Below are 22,267 nucleotides of genomic sequence, written 5' to 3'. Positions count from 1 at the left end.
GTCAAAAGACCCAGCCATCCCTGCTCTCCTATTAGTGTGCATTAGGAGTTACAGGAATAGATGGAATTTTAGGAGGTATCATCAAATCCTGTTTTAGTTAAGGCTAATGCCTCTTTATTATGGGAAACATATAAAACTCTTTTCAAAGGTTTACTACAAGCTCAGTTTTGAAAGCTCTGTCTTCATTAGGAATGCAGAGAGGGAGGAACTCAGAAAAGAAGCATATTTTTGTGGTAAGTGTCCTCTGTGGGTTCTGATTATGTTACACAGTTTAACTGACCTTTGCTTTTGTGCCTGGGGTGGTAATGAGCTGACTATTGTGAGGAGAAAATGATAGCCTATCTGGTGTGTCACACTACTGGTGTAGCTTTCAAAGACCAATGTTGGCTTTGTAGAAATATTTTTAACACTCTATTGATTCTACATCTATCATGATTCCTTGCAAACAGAAATGGTGCTAACAATGGAATGTGTTCTGCATCAGGAGCTAAGTCTAGGGTACAGAGTTGAATTTCTTTACCTTTAGCACAGATGCGATCACAAAGATGGATTCACAGTCAAGGTGGACTTCAATCCCAGAATTCAGTTTCTCTTTTAACTCTCTGCAGGACTTCACATTGGCCGACTGCCTGAAGATGCCTTTTGTGAGAGGGCCTTTTTGGTTAAGGAAGGAAAGCATGTCCTATGAGGAAGCAAAAGAGATAAACGAGATTGGTGCTTTACACATACGAGCACAGGAGCAGGTACTGGCCTTCAGTGGCTGCCAGAAGGCCAGAGTGTGCGCACTGAAGGACTGGAGCTGGATGGATGGCTAGAAGGATTCAAATGGTGTTTTAGAACATAGAGTGGCTATAACCAGAGGCCAGGGAGATAGAACCTGGTCCAAGAAAAAGTGAGCTTTGTTGTATAGCCTGGTGACTATGGTTAATAAGAATGTAGTCTTAACTGTTTCAGAAAATAGGTTTTCAGTGTTCTCCAACTTTGCTTTCTATCTGTATGTCTTCTGCATCCCATATAGAAGACAATGGTGTGTGGAGACAAACAACCCATGAGATCAGGAAGTGAGTTATGCCCCGGATTTCCTGTGCAATCTGGCCTAGGGTCTGAGTTTACTTTGGAATTTATATAGTAAAAGTGATGATGATAACTTACTGTTAATCATCAGTAAAACATGATAATAAAACATCTGTCATAGTACCTGGTCTTTATGGATGTAAAACAAAGCATGAGATTCTGGAATGCAATGGAGTGGACTGTGAATTGTCTATTTAGTTCTATACCCCACTTTTTAATTGGATTAGTTTGTGTTTTGGAGACTAGCTTCTTGAGTTCATTGTATATTTTGGAGATCAGCCCTCTGTCAGATGTGGGGTTGGTGAATATCTTTTCCCATTCTGTGGGCTGCCGTTTTTGTCTTGTTGACTGTGTCCTTTGCCTTACAGAAGCTTCTCAGTTTCAGGAGGTCCCATTTATCAATTGTTGATCTCAGTGTCTGTGCTACTGGTGTTATGTTCATGAAGCAGTCTCCTGTACCAATTCGTTGGAGGGTACCACCTACCTTCACTTCTAAGAGGTTCAGTGTGGCTGGATTTATGTTGGGGTCTTTGGTCCATTTGGACTTAAGTTTTGTGCATGGTGATAGAAATGGATCTATCTGCAGTCTTCTACATGTCAGCATCCATTTATGCCAGCGCCATTTGTTGAAGATGCTTTCTTTTTTCCATTGTATAATTTTAGCTTCTTTTTCAAAAATGTGTTTGTAGGTGTGTGGGTCCATATCAGGGTTTTTAATTTGATTCCATTGGTCTATCTGTGTATTTTTGTGCCAATACCAAGCTGTTTTCAGGACTATAGCTCTATAATAGAGCTTGAAGTCAGGGCTGGTGATGCCCCTGGAAGTTCCTTTATTGTACAGGGTTGTTTTGGTTATCCTGGGTCTTTAGTTTCTCCATATAAAGTTGAGTATTGTTCTTTCAAGGTCTGTGAAGAATTGTGCTGGGAATTTGATGGGGATTGCATTGAATCTGTAGATTGCTTTTGGAAAGATTGCCATTTTTACTATGTTGACCCTGCCTATCCAAGAACATGGGAGAATCCTTCCATTTTCTGGTATTTTCTTTAATTTATTTCTTTAAAGACTCAAAATTCTTACAGTACAAGTCTTTCACTTTTTTGGTTAGCGTTACCCCCAAGATGTTTTATGTTGTTTATGGCAATTGTGAAGGGTGATGTTTCTCTGATTTCATTGGCAGCACGTTTATCATCTGTATATAGGAGGGTTACTGATTCTTTCTAGTTAATCTTGTATCCTGCCACTTTGGTGAAGGTGTTTATCAGCTGTAGGAGTTCCCTGGTAGAGTTTTTTGGGTCACTTATGTAGACTATCATATCATCTGCAAATAGTGAAAGTTTGACTTCTTTCTTTCCAATTTGTATCCCCTTGATCTCTTTGTTGTCTTATTGCTAGAACTTCAAGGATAATATTGAAGAGGTATGGAGAGAGTGAATAGCCTTGTCTTGTCCTTTAATTTTAAAGGAATTGTGTTGATTTTCTCTCCATTTATTTTGATATTGGCTGTTGGCTTGCTGTATATTGCTTTTATTATGTTTATGTATATTCCTGTTATCCCTGATCATTCCAAGACCTTTATCATGAAGTGGTGCTGGATTTTGTCTAAGGCTTTTTCAGCATCTAGTGAGATAATCATGTGGCTTTTCTTTCTCAGTCTGTTTATGTGATGGATTACATTGATGGATTTTCCTATGTTGAACCATCCTTGCATCCCTGGGATGAAGCCTACTTGATCATGGTGGATGATTTCTCTGATGTGTTCTTGGATTTGATTTGCCAATATTTTATTGAGTATTTTTGCATCACTGTTCATGAGGGATATTGGTCTGTAGTTCTCTTTCTTAGTTGTGTCTTTGTGTGGATTAGGTACCAAGGTTATTGAAGCCTTGCAAAAAGAGTTTGGCAATGACCCTTCTGCTTCTATTGTGTGGAATACTTTGAGGAGAATTGGTATTAGCTGTTATTTGAATTTCTGGTAGATTTCTGCACTGAAGTCATGTGGCCCTGGGCTTCTTTTGGTTGCGATATTTTTGATGACTGCTTCTATTTCATTAGGTGTTATAGGTCTATTTAAGTTGCTTATCTGTTCTTGATTTAATTTTGGTAAGTGAAATCTATCCAGAAGATTTTCCATTTACTTTACATTTTTGAATTTTGACCAATACAATCTTCGAAGTATGACCTGATGATTCTCTGGATTTCCTCAGTGTCTGTTGTAATGTCCCCCTTTTCATTTCTGATTTTATTAATTTGCATCTTCACTCTCTGCCATTTGGTATGTTTGGATAAAGGTTTGTCTATCTTGTTGATTTTTTTGAAGAACCAAGTCTTCATTACATTGAGTCTTTGTATTGTTTTCCTAGTTTCTACTTTATTGATTTCAGCCCTCAATTTGATTATTTCCTGGTGTCTACTCCTCCAGGGTGCATTGGCTTCTTTGTGTTCTAGAGTTTTCAGTTATGCTGTTAATTCTCTAGTGTGACTATTTTCAAGTTTCTTCATGTGGGCACTTAGTGCTTAGAACTTTCCTCATAGCACTGCTTTCAAAGTGTCCCATAGTTCGGGTATGTTGTGTTCTCATTCTCGTTGAATTCTAGGAAATCTTTAATTTCTTTATTTGTTACTCGACCCAGGAATGAAGCAATTGGGCATTATTCAATTTACATGAGTTTGTAGGTTTTCTGCCATTTGTGTTGTTGTTGAATTCTAACTTTAAGCATGGTGGTCTGATAAGATACAGAGGGTTATTTTAATTTTTTTGTACCTGTTGAGTTTTGCTATGATGCCCAATATGTGGTCGATTTTAGAGAAGGTTCAATGTGGCTCTAAGAAGAAGGTATATTGTTTTCTATTTGGATGGAATGTTCTATAGATGTCTGTTAAACCCAATTGGGCCATAACTTCTATTAATTTCTTTGTTTCTTTATTAAGTTTCTCTCTGGTGTTCCTGTCTAGTGGTGAGAGTGGGGTGTTGACATCTCCCACTATAAGTGTGTGTGGTTTTAGTTTTAGTAATGTTTCTTTTGGGAATGTAGATGCCTTTGTATTTGGGGCACAGATGTTCAGAATTGTGGCTTCATCTTGATGGGTTTCTACTGTGATGGTTAGGAAGTGACCTCCTTCATCTCTTTTGATTGATTTTAGTTTAAAGTCTAATTTGTTAGATATTAGGATTGCTAACCTAGCTTGTTTCTTGGGTCCATTTGATTGGAAAATCTTTTCCTAACCCTTGACTCTTAGTTACTGTCTTTGAAGTTGAGGTGTGTTTCTTGTATGCAACAGAAGGATGGATTCTGTCTTTTTATTCATTCTGCTAGCCTGTGTCTTTTTATAGGCAAGTTAAGACCATTAATATTTAAAAAAATAAAAAAAACCGACCATTACTATTGAGGGATATTAATGACCATTGATTGTTCATTCTTATTTTTTTTTTTTTTGGATTTAGTGGTGCTGGTGGAATTGTGTGTGGATTTCCCCCCACCCCATTTTTCTTTTGGCTGTTGGTAAAGTGGGATTATGTATTGCCTATGTTTTTCTGGTTGTAGTTAACTTCCTTGGATTGGAACTTTCCTTCCAGAACTTTCTGTAGGGCTGGATTGGTGGATATGTATGTTTTAAATCTGGTTTTGTCATGGAATATCTTGTTTTCTCCATCTATATTGATTGAAAACTTGGCTGGGTGTAGAAGTCTGGGCTGGCATCCATGGCCTCTTAGTGTAGGTAGAATAGCTATCCAGGACCTTCTGGCTTTAAGAGTTTCCATGGAGAAGTCAGGTGTAATTCTGATAGGTTTGCCTTTATATGTTACTTGACCTTTTTCCTTTGGTGCTCTTAATATTCTTTCTTTATTCTGTATGTTTGGGGTTTTGATTACTATGTGGCAAGGAGACTTTTTTGTGGTCCACTCTACTTGGTGTTCTGTAAGCTTCTTGTATTTTCATTGGCATGTCTTTCTCTAGGTTGAGGAATCTTCTATGATTTTGTTGAATATGTTTTCTGCACCTCTGAGTTGGGTTTCTTCACCTTCTTCTATTGCCATTATTCTTAGGTTTGGTATTTTCACAGTGTCCCATATTTCCTAAAGGTTTTCTTTGGTCGATGAGTCTATTTCTCCTAGTGTCTATTACTATTTCTTCCCATCCCTTTTTCCCGTGGGTGTATAAGGAGTTTCTTCCTCTCCTGGTTGGTATGGGACCAAGGTTCCCTTCCGCTGGGTGCCAACTGGTCCAATAATCTGATGTCTCTCCTCTTCCTGTGGATGGAGGCAGGACTGGTACCAGTGCCTTGACTGTCTCTGGGTTGGCTGGCTCATGCCAGGATGGGATCTGCAGTGAACAGTCCCCAGGCCTCAGGTGTTCCTGACCAGTAGTGACTATTTTGTCTATCAATTGGAGGTAATTCAAACTCAGCAGTTATTTTTGTCTCATTCTATTTACAAACAACTAAATACCAGAGAATATATCTTGATGTTAAACATACGAGATATAGAGAAACCCGTGTATAAAACTTTAAAAAGTAATAGGATGATGCTTTCCAAACAACAGAGTTGGAGAATGGATCTGTGCATTTTCTGACGACCTATCAAACTGATTTATTTGAGTGGGTTTCTATTGCTATCCTGAAACAAGAGGACTGCATTGTCTCTTCTCACTACATCTCCCTCAAGATTCTGTAATGATTAAATCTGACTTTTAAGTTTTGAAGCAAGGGTAGAGATTCTTAGCTAAAGCCAGGGGGTGTTTATGAACTTTCCATGTTGGAGACAGAATTACCCTGCAGCATTTCCCCTTCACTAACTTCTTTTCCTACTGGTTTATAGACCCAAAGGACACTTACCAAGATAGGTTTTGGCAGATTGTCATTCTCACAAATATCTGGTAAAGAAACTCCAAAGAGCTGTCCTGGCATAGGGGATGTTGGTGACATGGGCAGGTTGTCTAGGTGAGTGCTGGAACCCCGCCAGAAAGCCCAGTTGATGATAGAGCGCCTCCTCTTAAATGTCTTCTGGCCAGAATCTGAGAAGATCAGGAGGAAAACTTGTGATTCACTCAGTCTTATTTCTACAGTCTGCTTATTCATCACCCTATCTCAGAGAAGTATTTATGGGGGTCCCTTGTTACTCACAATGTTAGCTATGAAAATCTAGTATAAACATTTGGCAAATTAAGAAAGAATTGGCTTCTTCTATCCATTCATGGGGTGGATCACTGGATTGCTGACTTGAGTTTTGACACTAAAATTTAAAATATAGAGAAGTTGCATTTCTTAGGCTGGAGATGTAGTTCAGTGGTGGAGTAACATTCTACAAGAAACAAACAAACAAACAAAAAACTTCCTCTCTCCTTGAGCTATAACTTAAAGCAGAAAGTACTTTACATCAACACTATATTTAGAAACTTTAAAGACAAGACAGGCATATAAAAAAGCTGAAGAGTGAATTGGGTTACAATTACAAAGTGAGAAAAAGGACAGGATAGGGAAGGGGAGGACAAGACAGAGGGGGAATAAGGGATAAGGAAGAGGAGTCATTTTTATTCTGTTTCAAAAAGCAAATGTTTTGTGATTGGATGTCTCATTCAACTGGGAACAAAGACAGGAAGCTAATGTCTTACATTTGTTCTCCTTCTTGATAACTGCAAATTTTCCAATGTATCTTTTATAGTACACAATTTCAAAGAGAGTGTTTAAGGCAGCATGGATGCAGGCTAGTGAGACCCAGCAGGCCCCCAGGGTGGTAGGGTGGAAACATATGGAGACAGACCTGTTCGGGTTGGCTGAAAGACCTAGGGATTTAAGACAGAGGCAGCCATAGCCAGTGACTGGTAAAGGTGAGTACCAGAAAGGAAAAAAGCAGAGTGGGAGCCCCAAATGCCCCAGGTAAAATCTGCTCATATCTCTGGATAATACCTAAAACAAGCATTCATGATGCAGGCTCAAAAAAGCTTGCAACCCTTCACACTTATTCACTGCCCGACTCCAGGAAGAGCACAGGGAACTGGTCACTGAACTCCTGCTTATTGAATTTCTATTCATACTTGATGTTCTGCTGGCCAACACCACCTAATAACTGAATATGGGCAGCAGATAATCCAAGAAGACATGGTCAGCAGTATCCAATTTCAAAGAACCTGTTGTAACTTCTTTTTTTTTTTCAGAATAATCTACTTAAACCAAATATGAAACAAGTCAAATTGTGGAATGATGAACAAGTGAGCAACATTTTACTGAACAGCTACCTGACTATGGACCATCACACCCATACTTATCTTCCTTATGCTACTGCAAATAGGAAATGCAATGAGGTATGAAGTGCTCTTGACAATGGAGTCAGGAGCCTACTTCAAATTGCTGCTTCACACACCCATTTAGACTTTCACATTTCCTTAACTTTAATAGAAAAAGATGTTATCTGTCAAAGGCCTATTGAGAGGAATACTAAGCTAATTTTGAGCAAGAATTTGCCCAGGGCATGATTGTGGGCTCTCTGTTAAAGCTATCATGATACCAGGCTCTTCCTGGCAGAGAACATCTCTTGTATCCACTTTCCATGGGCTTAACAACTGTCAGGAATATGCAGACATAAAACAATATCATTACCCTGCCCAACTATAGTCCTCACTTCCTGCTTTGATCTTTCTAACTTCTGTTCCAAACAAAAACAAAACATAGAAAATCAGAAAAGGAAACCAACTCCTTCCTTAAATCTAGGAAGGAATTTGCCTATCAACCTGTACAAATGTCTGTAGAAGAATGAATGCTAACATTCATGTTGAGTAGTTTTCTATCTGGTTTGTACATTTTTACCTATTCTAAAACTGTCAATTTGATTTTTAGCTTTCACAGACTTGAGAAATGTTCTATCACCTTCTTTTACAGACCCAATTGTCCTATGTAGATAGAGGATAAAGTCAAAATTGAGTCATGTACCTAAACATTTTCAGTGACAGTCATCCTGTTTGCTGTGCATAACATTTAGTGTAAGACTTCGGGTTCCCTAGGACTGAGGGAAAAAAAAATGATCGAAGGCTGATGACAAAAGATGCTATTGCCATTTTAAAAAAAAAACACCAGGGCAACATAAATATAGAATGAACTGACTGTAATTGCAGCTTCCCTAGATTCTTTTCCTGTTTACATTATAAAACTCAATACTAAAAACATTAACTCATACAGTCTTTTCCCCTGGAGTAGCGCATTCACATGCAGGACAGCAGGACTAACAGGTTACAAAGGCGTCCTGTGTTTATTATCCTCTATAAACTCGGTTCACCATCAGGGTAGCCCTGGATCTGAGCAGATGGAGAAAGGGGCCTGCAGTACCACTGCTTCAGTCTAGGCTGGAGTATGGACAGATCCTTCAGACCACACCCAGAGACCCTACTTTCCACCCAAACTGCTCACCCCAGTGTCTCCATTCTAGGTGTGACTAAGCCATTAAATCTTCATTTAACTTCTGTTTTGTTCCTGACACTGAACAAAAGAGTTGGGATGAATGTTCTCACAGTCTAATCACACAGGGTACAGATAAAGAGGCAAAGGGTGGGGGGTAATGACCTGCTTGAAGGGACAAAGGTTTGTTAGAAGTGACATTTGGATTTTGAGCTCAGATAATTTTAATGTTTATATGTAGAAACTTCCAATACAGTAGAGCTGCTCATTGGAGTCTAGAGCAAGTCTCAGGGATCATATATTTAATCTTTGATTTTCAGTTATGTTTTAACTTTAGTTTTTTACTGCTTTGAGACTAGACTTTTTTTGGTTTTTTGAGACAGGGTTTCTCTATGTAGCCTTGGAGCCTATCCTGGCACTCACTCTGGAGACCAGACTGGCCTCCAACTCACAGAGATCTGCCTGCCTCTGCCTCCCGAGTTCTGGGTTTAAAGGCGTATGCCTGGTTTAATCTTTGATTTTCAATTATGTTTTAACTTTAGTTTTTTTACTGCTTTGAGAATAGACTTTTAAAAAGGTTCTTCTACAATATGAACTCAATATAAGTAAACTTAAAATTTACAAGTTTTCATAATTTGTCTAAGTGTCTAGGGCCAATTTAACCAACTTCCACTCCCTTTGAGGTGGGCAGGGGCAACACAATCTCATGATACATAGTCCACGCTGGACTTGAATTCTTAACACTCCTACCTCAGTTTCCTAAGAAGGGGATATTTTCCTTAACTAGAGGAGGCCTCTCTCAGAAATGCAGATAAGGAGTTTCATGTGTCTAATTATGGCTTTCTTTATCCCGGAAGCATAAACTATTACAGGAAGAAATTATCTTCTTTTGTTATCTCCTCATTAACCTTAGAAATAAAATATTATGTTATACACGAGAGACCATGGTAATATAGCTACTTCCTAGGACTAAGAAATTCAAGAATTGGAATTGTATGGATTAAAGAGACACAGAATAATAAGTTACATCATGTGTACTGGCTACATATGGGCCAATTATATATACTGACAATATATGCTATAAGAGTATAGGTCAGGGTGCTAGGCTGATATGAATGTGAGAAGGAGTGAAGACTAAGTATTGTTTTGTTTGACGTGGTGTTGTACTCTGTAGTCCAGGCTTGCCTTGGACTGGAACCAATCCTGCCTTACACTCCAGTTTCCTCTTAAATTCTGATTTGCGTTAGTGAGGATTTGGGCCCCAGAAGGTGGGAAGGAATGTGATGCAATCATATGATCATATTTTCTGTATCACAGTGAAGCTATTGGTACTGAAAACAATTTCCATAGTGGCATGCTGGCTACACATTAAAGACGGCAACAGAAGCAGTGAGAATACTGACAGTACGGCAACAGTTATGGTAGAAGGCGGTCTGTTTCAAGACGTAAACTCATATTAATGGGTGCAGACAGTGGGACAGCTATGGCGGGGACTGAGAACTAGGCATGGATTCATTCCCACTGCTCTGTGCTTTGCAGTGCTGCATGTAGTCTGATGAAGCTCAACTACTGACTGAGTTAAGGAAGTATTCAATAAATCGCTAAGTTCCAGGGAGAAATTATTTGGTGACATGTCTTCACACAGGCCAACAATCTTATGTGTAGAATATGTAGATGTTTTTCTATAATGTTCTTAAATTGTAATTCTCCTGCCTCAGCATCCAGAGTTCTGGGATTACAGATGTGCACCAGCACACCTGGCTCTGATCTAAAACCATAAGCAGACTAATGTTTAGATATAAAACTATCACAAAAAAGCCATTCTCAAGTTAATATGCAGCAGTTACTTTCTAAGCTCACCCTGATTCCAGTGGTATTTATTCTTCCTTCTTTTTAAAAACTAACCTTTGATGCAAGAGCAAAGGACATTTCCACATTTCAAAATCCATTTAACTATGTGACTGAGGTGATTAATTTGCAATGAAATGCTAAGAGGCAACTGTCGAGAAGAATCTAATAAAATTCTACAGATGCCATTCAAGAGAGAAATATGCACAATTAAAGTTATATACTTTTGTAATGGCATTAGTATTTACCAAAACTTAGCTGTGTGAAATGTTTTAGGATGGGATATAAAAATTCCATTATAGATAAGAACATTTGCATTCAACATCTATGATTACATCAAAAACTTCAAATCCTGGGCTGGAGAGATGGCTCAGAGGTTAAGAGAACTGGCTGTTCTTCCAGAGGTCCTGAGTTCAATTCCCAGCAACCACATGGTGGCTCACAACCATCCATTATGAGATCTGGTGCCCTCTTCTGGTGTGCAGATATACATGGAAGCAGAATGTTGTATACATAATAAATAAATAAATAAATAAATAAATAAATAAATAAATAAAAATCTAAAAAAAAAAGAACTTCAAATCCCAAATAAGCAAAATGATGTCTCTCCCTCCCCCAAAATTTAATTCTCATTCACAGACATTGTTCTTGATTAGATTTTGAATTCTACCAATAAGAAACCTGTGGAAATTAGTTTCTCTCACATAGCATCCAAATACTTTTCTCATCATGCTCTATCAAATGGATTACATGCAGATATGAAATTTCAGAATTTCATTGGCAATACTTTGTATAGCCTTTACATTATACTATCAGGGCCCTTGCAGAAAAAGCCAGTGATTTTCTAGCAGCCCTTCATGGGCTACACAACACCCTAAACCTACAAACAGAAATGTGTGAGTGCTGCACTTGCTGTTAGTAGCTGCAGAGAAGGTGATTTTGGTGCCTTGGGAACATGGCTTTAGCTACTCTTTCCCTCACCTGTTTATCCTGAGCACAGAAGATGCAAGCGTCATCTTCCAAGAGAGACAAAACGAGAGAATTTGAGCCAATGGACAGAGTGGATGAAAAACCCTTAGTAATTAATTACACTAGCGAAAGAAAAACATTTGAAAACCACAAGTTTAAAGGCAGAAGAGTCAGCGTATTCTCCTTAGATTAGTTAAATTATTACACAATTTTAAATTCAGCTACTAAAAGACCCATTAACCTGGGCAGGCAGTCGGCAAGTATTTACTGAATACTTCAGATGCTCCAGGTGCTAGAATAGAGAGCAGTATGTGGCCACCTTGTTTTAGAGGGTGAAATCAGTATCTGTAAAGCAGTACCATGTGCCCATACAGCCTTAGCATACCAAACTCAGTTCACTGTTATGGGAGAGAAAATGATGACTGGTAAGAATTTAAGTATGCTTGCGTAGCTGATGCTGGTAAGGTTGGGAAACCCCTGATGCTGTGAGATAAAACACTGGAGGCCAGGTCATCAGCAGCAGACAATGGCCATGTTGACAGGTGTGTGGCGATGTGTACAAAACAGGTGATTGAGACTGCCCAGCCAGTAATGAGTGCCTGTTTGAGGTTGGCTATTAGTGATGCAAAACTGCCCTTCTGCTGTATGATTTCTTCAATGTGCTCAGCAGTCATCTAGAGATGGGACTGTACTAGGCATGTATAAAGTGGGAAGTACAAAAGAGCCAAGGTCATTTGTAAGAGAGACTGTGATAACCATGGAGTTCAGGTCATGTATGGGTACAGAAGCATGCAAACAAGCAAGAATATGGTGAAAGTGGTAGACTCGGTAGGTAAGGGGAAGGAGGAATATGGAGATGACTCAGTAGACAAGGGGAAGGAGGAATATTGGCTTATAGATAGAAAAAACATAATGACCGAAGGCAACAACAGAACAGATATACACCTTTTTAGTCCAATAAAACAGAACTTGGATTGAAAACTGCGTTTGCACCTGATGACTGCAATTATTCTAGAAATTCATAGGTGTTTTAGTTTTGAGAAAAAAATTAAAGAATTTAAATATATTAGAGGAGATCCCAACTGAAAAGACCTTGGCAATGCATATTAACACGCAAAGCAAGAAAAACCTTTATAGTGAGTATTGATTTGTCACTTCCCTCTAAGTTGGGATAACTGAACACACATTTTTTTTTTTTTAGTAGGGTCATTCAGCCGTGAGGTCAGAAATGGAGTAAAATGAATGCTACAGTAACTGGAACACAGATGAAGAGTTTCATCTGGCACTCAGCTGATGCCAATTAGCTGTCATGAGGAGGGAGGGTGGCCTCTGATCTTTTGAGGTCCACGCCTTCTTTTAAATCTCCTTCTTCTTGAGTTTGTTCATCTGCAGAAGGCAATGTAACTATTCATTGGACCAGCTGACAAAGGCAGACATAGAAACGCAGTATCAATTTCCTATCACCCTTATACTTTGGGGTTTCAATTTTCTTTTGTTTTTTTCTACAGTCTTGCTACAGACTGAGAGCTTTAGTGCAAGCTTGGGTCAGGGCAAATTATAATGCTCTTTTGTTGAATATCACAGTTACCATAATACATCCTTTATTATGGGGTAGCAACGAGACAGCTATGTTCACAGGGGATTCATGTTAGATTAGTAGGCTAAGGGGAGACCCCGGTAGAAATCATATTAGTCTTCACATACTTATCAGGACCAAGATCCCAGTCAGGGCATCACAGTCTTTGGACGCCTATCACGGACAGGCTCCCTTTTATAATGTGATCACTTAGGGAGGGAACACACAGTGGAGTGTACTACAGCACAAAGAAGGCATTGAAGCACCTGCAGCATCGCCCGAGCCTTTGACTGCAGTGGCCATAAGGTTAAAGGGGAAAGGCTGGCGAGGGGAGAAGGGACAGATTATTGTCCCTTGTTTCTGAGTGTAAGTCAGTAAAGCCTGTTGCTCAGTTTGTAGAGACAGCTTTTGAAAACCCGTATTTGCGAGTTCCTCTGGGTGGAAGTTGGGTCTTTGCCTTTGTACTACATCTGTGTTCAGGCACGCAAGCTTTTGCTGAAAGGAGGTTCTATGAAGGAGAGGAAGCAACTCACCGCTCAGTTGCTGGGCCATTGCCAGGCGGCTGGGTTTCAAGATGAACTGGCACTGCATCTCTCGGGGCAGCTGTTCCATGAGGAAAGGCTCTTGGAGCTGGGACGGGGTGGCGGAGTCTTTTGATCCCTGTGTCAGAAGGGCAGTGTCTCGGAGATGGCTCATTTTAATTCCATAAGGATACTCATGTCCTACAAAGGAAAATCCAAATGCAGACTTGAGGCTGACTGAGCACTACCAGCAAGTGCTGCAAGCTGGAGTGCACAGTGATTTACACCTGGGACATGTGGGATAAAGAGTCCTTTTGTTCACTGAAAGATCCATGTGCCTAGTCTATAACTGGGGCCTCTGCATATTGCAGGTGGCTCTACCAAATCACAGTGGTTGTCTCACAGCAGATGAATGGTGAGAGAAGGAAGAAAATCTTCAAAGAATCCTTAGAAGGACTGTAGACATCAGTTTATGAATTACATAGTTGGCCTTTTCAAATTGGGAAAAGCCGAGACAGGAGAATCAGTGAGTCTGAGGCCAGCCTGGGTGCCATAGTGAGTACAAGACAGGACCTGGACTACTGAGGCAGCCATGTATCAAAACCAAACAACCAGCACCACCAAAACCCAAAAAATTCTCCCAAAGATTCAACCTGACTATTATCTAGCCCATCTGTGTGGGAGAGATTTTCTTATTCTGCTAGTTGCATAATTAGTTGTTCACAGCCCTGAGACTGGTTTATCTGAATTGTGTCTGCTTGAGGTTTGTGTTCATAGGCAACAGTTGAAAGACTGCAGTAGGTTCAGAATACAGATACAGCAACGTATGGACAAATCAAGGAAAACTAAACCCTGCACATCTGACCATAACCTGAGTTTAGTTGGTTAGACTCCAGGTAAAACTCACTGCTGTGGTATAATCCTTCCATCCTGCCATAATATAGATCCTTCAAAAAAAGGTAGAATGTTTCACCTATAATCACTGAATGTAACACACAGCAAGTCCTTCTTTGGCACCTGACACAGGCATACAAGGCAAATGTGATACTTACATTTATACATTGTAGCAACCTTCAAATCCTAACCAGCTAATCCACACTGCTTTGTAAATCATATTAGCAGAAATTTTTAATTACATAGTTTAGAGTAGTAGCACTTAGGGAAGTTTGAAGTGGCTACATGCCTAAAAATCATCATCTATTAGTTCTAGCTTATTAAAATTATTTTAAATATTTTGTTTTAAACTAACATTTCATTGTTGCTTATTCACTTTTGCATAAATGACAGCATTTAAAAACAAGCCTATCTCAGGAAATCAGTTTTACCCTCAGTATGGCATGGCTGCTTCCTATTTCCTGCATTTTAGAGTACACAAACATTTCATAGAAAAATTTGGTTTTAATTACTCAGACCATTTGAAATACTCAAGTACTCAAGAGTGACCTTACTGACAAAGGACTGCACAAAATGATGTATACAACACACATTGCACAGCATCCCACAGGCAGGGAGTGTTTTAAATTTGCTAACAAATTGTTGTGGTTATTGTTTTAGGATCTGAAATGGATACCAGACCTTATTTTAATTTCCCTACTTGTTAGAATGAAATTACTAACCAATAAATATTTTCAAATAAATAACTGAAATAAGTTAAGTTATAATCTACTTCTCAATAGTTCCTCAGAACAGTGGGGTTTTGAATTTCAGGCTAGCCTGGACTACATAGTAAGGCACTGTCTTACAGGCAACAAAATAACCCTAAAAACAAATGGAAACTTGGGTAGAGAACTAGTAAAGGGGATTACTAGTTAGTTGCTAAACTAGTTGGTGAAGACTTTTAGCAACTAACATGGGTTAATGTCATTTTCTTTGTGATGCTAAGGGAATTCTGGGACAAAGCAGATGTTAGATACCTCGGGATGGGTGACAATGGACCACTGTACCATACACAGTACTCTGTGTATAGAGGCAGCCTTGTCATTAGAGCTGGGTAGGAAAGACAACAGGCAACCAAAGATTCTGAAAAAAACTAAATCTTCAAGAGGAATTCCAAAGCACACTGCTCTCTCATGGAAAAGAAACCCCAAATAAAAGGCTTGGCAAGACCTGCTCTTAAAGTGAAAAAGCCAAGAGGAAAATATATGTTTCCTAACTATAATCATCAGCAGCCCAAGAGAAAAGATCCCATTGTCTAGCTCATAGGAAACACTTGAGATAGCAACATTTAGGCTTAAGATGGTAGAGCCAAAGGAAACACAGATGCTATCTTAGACTTTGACAGGCACTCACCGATAAGTGGGTATGGTGCTGCTTCTTTGCCAGAATTCACCCACAGCTGGTAATCTCTCTCAGAACCCTTAAGATAAAGAGAAATCAAAACAAATCTTTCATGTTAGGTTCTTGAATGAGGACAGAGTTTGGACATTTTACGTTATTTGGATTCATGAGGTACATATGGTTTGGGGATAGTAGTGCTTATACCTAAAGCCATATTCAGTTTAAAACAGGATCCACCACTCTTGGTCCTTCCATGCCCATAGCCCCTGTACTGACCTAGGATACCACAAATTGCAATGGAATTAGATCCTTCCTATCAGTGGTTCACAGAGTGTGAAAGTCTAAGCAAGCCCTTTCACAAAGGAATAATATACTTTCTGGTTCTAAAAGGCTGATCTTGACTTCTGAGATTTCTGATGGACTCAGAGAATACTGGAATTAGCTTGCAATGCACCCCTGAAAGACAACCTTCTTACCTAGAAAACTATAAACAGGGATGTCTGTGAGACTAAAGTCAGGTCACAGAGGCTCAGTGGCCTCTGTGCAGGAGAATGACCAAGAGGCTTTCTGGAAATGGATAGCTAGTTGCATTGGTGTCAGTTTGAGCAACTCCATCCAATCTTGGGGACAGAAAAGATAAGAATTCTATCTAGAGAACAGGCCCAGTCATGGAAAACAATAAAATCATTCACTAGTGATTTATAATCCAACAATACTATAAATCCCACTTGAAAGAGAAAATACTAATTATGTGGACTTTGCTGAATACTTCAGGAGGCACAAGGCAAACTTCTTATGCAGCTAGAATCAAGATAGTCAAGTGTGTTGGAAGCATTTCATTGTTCTGCCTTTAACTTGCAACTAAGTTAGGGCCCTGGCCTCCTAATAGAGGGTCCTGGCTATTGCACATACCATACACTGTTCCTGGACACAAGAGCATGCATAAATAGATCATTTCTTCTATATCTTGTCCTTTAGACAGAGGAGGAACAATCTAGTAAAAACAAATCTTAGGCAATGTCAGAAACATTGTAAGTTACCTCGAAGAATGGATGTAATAAAATAGTCTTAATTCCTAACTACATCTTTCTTTCCTTCCTTCCACATGAGCAGATCAGATTTTAAAGGAGAAATCCAAGAAAATTCATCATGAAGTAGTTAATCTTCCTTCTTAATCTAAAACTGTAACTCTCTTCTAAGGTATGTTTGTGTAGGTTAGAAATCAAGGTAAAAATACTCACTTTACCCATTGCATATAAAATTTAATTAATTTTAATCATATTACTAAATTTTACTAATCAGATTTTTTTAATTCCAAATTTTGGCTGCCTTGAGTCATTTATGGGCTTAGTTGGCAACAAGTAAGAACAAATCTAAAATAAGCAGTAATATGATGTCTTAAGTATATCATGTCACAATATAGTTTGTAAAATGTATTACACTTACTGTGTGTGGGCATGTACATGTGTGAGCATACGCACACTAGAATAGTGTGCCAGCATACATGTGGTGGTAAGAGGATAGCTTTCAGGGGTTAGTTCTATCTTCCTACTCAATGGGTCTTGGGGGTGGAACTCGGGTCATCAGGGTTAGCAGTAAGAACCTTTACAGCTAAGCCATCTTGATGGCTTCTATCACAGTGTGTTTAAAAATGAAGCCCCACTGTGGTGATATATTGTTTATGATTTAGTAAAGCCACTGGAGACCAAAATAACAAAGCATCCATACTAGTTAGCCATAGAAGCCAGGCACGCACCTTTATTCCCAGGACTCAGGATTAAGAGGTAGACAGATCTGTTAGCTCAAGGCCATACTGAGGACCGGAAATTAATCCAGTCCTAAAAGAAACAGCTCACTTGGGATCACAAGCCTTTAATCCTAGCACCAGGGAGGTGGAGACAGGAGTGTTATGGCTGGGTGGAAAAAAAGGAGTATAAGGAGGAGGAGACAGGGAAGACAGGAATCAAGAGCCTTTTGCTTCTGAGGATTCATGGAGACAGGATTGCCATTTTAGCTGGGTAGAAGTAAGATCTACTGGCTTGGCTGCTTTGCTTCTCTGATCTTCTGCTTGAAGCTCTAACCCCAGTATCTGTCTCTGGGTCTTTTAATTTACCTTGCTACACTGCACAGTTAATAGAGGAACTCTCCATGGGGTGCTAGCAGGGAGACAAAGGGAGCAGCTCTCCAGTTCTCTTCCTCTGACCTCATTTTCAATATTCCAATCATTCCCACTAACACCATTCACAAACTCACTCCCCAAAACTGGGGGTCAGGTTCAAAGCAAGGCAGACCGACGTGGAAAGCTCAGTAATGTTCTTCAAATCTATGAGAGAATTCAAAGCTGTGTTTTTATTTACGAATTCTTAAGAGGAACCAGCTGTCATCCTTGGACTTGAAGCCAGTCAACACAAAAACTGTATGACAGAAAAAAAAAAAAACCCTTGGGAACTGGTAATCATCCAGAGATTGTGTCTGAGAATAAAAACAGTATCACAAGATCAAGGAGGTGGTGGACGGTTTGGTTGAACAGTGATGAGGGAAGAGAAGGAAGTTGCAACTTTTTAATGAAACTTTCACCAATTTTTTTTGTGTCTGTATGCAGGACACATAATGAAAATGCACAGCTTTACTCTAAGATTCTAGTTGAATCATTATGGTTTTAAGGTCACAGAGGTGTTAAAATAGAACAGCACCCATATGTCATGTTAACATAAAAGCTCTCCTGATTTTTTACATGTGAGGGGCAAATATAACTTGGTCATTAGATGTATCATGATGGAAGGGATTATACTTACATGTAATTGACTAAACATTATTTTGAGTACCATGAGTACCAAAGTTTAAAAGAATATCTAGGTGGTAGAGGCAAAGAAATCACAGCAAGACCATGTTATATAAAGAAAAAAAAATCTAGCAGAGGTAACTTACAGTTATCCCTAACATTTGTAGTGACATGCTGATAACTTCATTCGCTGTGTCTGAATTCATTACTGTTATAGTTTTAAACTGTAAAGAAGAAAAGAGACATACACAAAGAGTTTAAGACTGGTGAACAAATCATTGTCAGGTAATTATGCAAAGTTGAATGTTGACTTCATGTGTGGACACAGTGGAGCACAAACACTCCACAAACCACTTTCACTCTCTGATATGTTATGGCTATGAATAATCCATTCCTTTCTCTTAAAGGATGTGCTTCAGAAAGCTCCATGAGTGAGAGGATGCCAACTGCACTCCCAGACAATCACAAACACACCACAGGTACACATCAGCCAGGTCATTCTTTTGTTCTGTCTCTGTAAGTGTATTCCTATAACCCAGAGGGAAGAGTGATGGGCAGAGCTGGACCTTGCTCTCCCGAGTGCTGTTTTTATAGTGTGGGTTTCATATCTTTGGTATGAAATTAGTTAAAGAGAGGCCAGGATGAAAACTGCTTACTGGAAAGATTTAAGGCTTGTGAGTAAGAGCTCCCTAAGTGTTTGGCACTGGAGCTACTGGGGTTTGCAGGGCTGCAGTCCTTCGATGGCTTCAAATAGATGAGTCTGTGAAAAAGTGGAAGTTCTTGGAAACCCATTCTGTCAACTGGATAGGGCCATCTACTGTAGTTCTCCACTAACAGAAAGACAGTCTGTGACCAAGAGGAGAGAAACCAGCTAGAGACTCAGTATCTGGAGACTGCACGGGACTCCAAGAGACTCACACACAATGTATGCTATTGAAAATTAACTGGACCTCACACATAAGTACATATGATCACTATTAGAAAAACTAGAAATTAGTGCTCTGCCCCTCGACACGGGGTTTACTTACATGGTACAACAAACAAAATGAAAGAAAGCAGGTAAGGCCCGTTGGTATTTATCTGTCTTGTCTGTCTGTTTTCTTCAGATTTTTCAGCTATGAGTCAATCACCTGATAGGACAGACTATTAATTGAACCAGTTTTTTGAAAAGCACGTACACAGATTTCATGAGTTTTGTTTATTCCCAAGGATTATACCAAATGGTCTCAGAGCCCAAAAGGGAAGACTGGGAAGGCCCAATGTCTGGCGTCTACCAGAGTGGCAAAAAAAATGGTCCAAGCCAGGTTTTAGTCTAAAACAGGCATTTAGAAGAGGCTCTGCTGCCCACCCTGCCCCTCCAAGTTTGAAAGTCCATCCATTCAAATTTGAGAGACTCTGCCAAAAATTCTTTTGTAGTGAAGTGCCCATGTTCCTAAATAGCTAGTGTCTAAGACAATTGTTTTCCCACTGGGCACATATATACTCAGCACTGTAGTTACAGAAGTGTATCTCTCCCTGAAAGCCTTTCTGGGCAACAGAACAAATGAGTTTTAGCATGAAGTGATTCTTGTCTAGTGAAATATGAAGCAGACAAAACTAAAACTGTGTTGAGTTTAGCAGAATCCACCAATAAAGTACATACAACTTAAGGCTAAGAATAAAAGCATAGCTTCCATGGACACATTCCTATTGTGGTTCACGCTGGAAGCATGGGTCCCTGACAGAGACACCACACTGACACTCATGCAGGGAAAAACTTGAATGTGCCCCTTTATCTTGACTTACCCATAACTGCATCTCCTATCTTTTCTTCAACAATGAATGGGGCATCAGTTTTTTAAAGCATGTCTTTTCCATGTGTAAAATATAATAAAAATTGTTCTTTTTTTCCCCTCTATTTTACTGGAGTTTCTTAGCTTAAAAATTTGAGTATGTCCTTCAAGTGGTGATATCTGGCCTTCAGGAGTTGGTCAGAATGTTTGTGTAACCTCTTTTTTTTTTTAACTAAACTAACAAAACTCTCATGAACTACTTCCACATGCCCACAGAGACTGTGACCAAGAGCTGCTGTGTAGTATTATACTCTACAACATCCTGAGAATACAAGTTCCCATTGTTCATGATTGATAATGGTTTGGAATCTTATGTTATAATTTCAGCCAACAAAAAATACATAACTGAGGCTAAAAACTTGATGTTTATCATGGTGATCCTTAGATAATGTCACCTCTATCAGATCCATTCTTTAATCTCAGGGATTTAATTTCTAAGAACTCAAAGAGTGAATTTTCAAAACCACCCAAGTGAGGTGACAAGTTGGGAAGGACTGCACAACAACAAACGCCTCCTGTGGAGTCACTGCAAGCTTCAGCAGCTGCTCCTGAGAGGATCCAGGCAAATCTTCAGACATCTTCAGAGATGTCTGACAAGCAATTTTCTAGCCAAGGGAAAATGTTAAATATTGCAGCCAATATGAATTTTCCTTGCTTCATTCTCTTTAGTGTTTGCTTTTCATGCATATAAAGACACACATAAATGCACACACCCCTACCATGGTACCTCCAAATGCCTGCCTGTCTGCCTCTTTTTTTCACTCACAATATTTTGTATCTTATGAGGGGACCGGGAATTTAATTTTCTGGCTCAGAAGCACTTACATAGGCACAATTCCCAATGTCCTTGGCGAAGATTTTGAGGGGAATGCTCTTCGGGTAGTCCTTTTCTTTTTCTAGAGTGATGTATCTAGTCAAATGCAACAACAACCCAAATCAACAGTGAGTCAGATGGAATTTACTAATTGCTCATTAAAAAAAACAACCTATTTTGATAATATTGTCAATATACTTTTATGCTCTTTTGTTTGGGTCAGGAGGGCACATAAAAGATTCAGCACAATCAGATTATATGACAGGTTGAAAGAGTTTTCCCCAGGTCCTCAGGCATGGATCCCCAAAACAATGGGACATCCATGTCAAGTGGTGTTGAAGGTGAGACCAGGTAAAGGTACCTCTGAGTGATGGTTTGTCCTTACAGCCTCTGTCTCCTCTGAGCGGTTTCCACCTTACTGAGGAGTAGCTGACTACATACAACTACTGTACAATGAATTCACTACTCATTTAGCTAGCTGCCCGGCATGTTGTAAATCTTGATTATCCCATGTGGTGGGGGAGGGGAGGGAAAAGAAAGGAGGGAAGAACTTTGCCTCTAACTGATAAACCCATGCTGACTGTTTTATTTGGTATCGTCAATGGTAGGGATAATAACCAATTTTTGAGGTGCTTTGAATAAAACCTTGCAAATATGGGGACTTAAAATGCACCCTGAAGAAATGACCAGCCCTGATTGGTAGCTTGAGACTACACAGAAGACACCAGCAATTCATTTCTTTCTGATGTAATCTAATCTAATGTGACCCCAGTGTTCCCTTTCCTAGAAAGAACTTGTAATGACAGAATTTTATTTAGAGTATGTTCTAGCTGGTGTACAACCCAAGCAATAGGTTATTTTGCAGGTAAATGCTAATTTCCATTAAGAACAAGGGGCATCATCAGGGTACATCTCTGCAGTAAAATGTTTGGTTTAACCACAGATTAATAATATTACAAATATGTGCACTGAAAAAATACCTCTGAAGGAGAGAGAGCCATTTGTCCTTTTGTTCTGGAGAGCTGCAATCAAAGAAAATGGAAGAGAAATAAACCAATAAAACATTGATGCCAACATTTTAAAGTCTGCCAATTCAGGTGTCTGTATCAACAGCCTGCTGTTATAAATGTAGCTGTACATGTATGTTGTAAGCTTCCATATAACCGCTTAGATTATGCTACAGGCAT

At 39.3% G+C, this 22,267-nt stretch overlaps 1 protein-coding gene across 1 annotated transcript in view; it reads right to left on the bottom strand.

Moving 5' to 3' along the window:
* Arhgap20 (Rho GTPase activating protein 20) overlaps positions 1–22,267 on the bottom strand; it is an 82,079-nt gene that overhangs the window by 12,008 nt on the left and 47,804 nt on the right. Inside the window, exons 5-11 of the mRNA XM_027415108.2 lie at positions 22,061–22,102; positions 21,092–21,176; positions 18,581–18,658; positions 15,665–15,731; positions 13,388–13,576; positions 5,909–6,087; positions 521–682 (exon numbers count right to left, since the gene is read on the bottom strand). Of these exons, the coding sequence (XP_027270909.1) occupies positions 521–682; positions 5,909–6,087; positions 13,388–13,576; positions 15,665–15,731; positions 18,581–18,658; positions 21,092–21,176; positions 22,061–22,102 (802 nt within the window). The remainder of the gene's footprint in view (positions 1–520; positions 683–5,908; positions 6,088–13,387; positions 13,577–15,664; positions 15,732–18,580; positions 18,659–21,091; positions 21,177–22,060; positions 22,103–22,267) is intronic.

Source organism: Cricetulus griseus, chromosome 4, assembly GCF_003668045.3.
Source record: "Cricetulus griseus strain 17A/GY chromosome 4, alternate assembly CriGri-PICRH-1.0, whole genome shotgun sequence".
NCBI classification, from domain to species: domain Eukaryota; kingdom Metazoa; phylum Chordata; class Mammalia; order Rodentia; family Cricetidae; genus Cricetulus; species Cricetulus griseus.
This window is presented reverse-complemented; position numbering and strand designations above follow the sequence as displayed.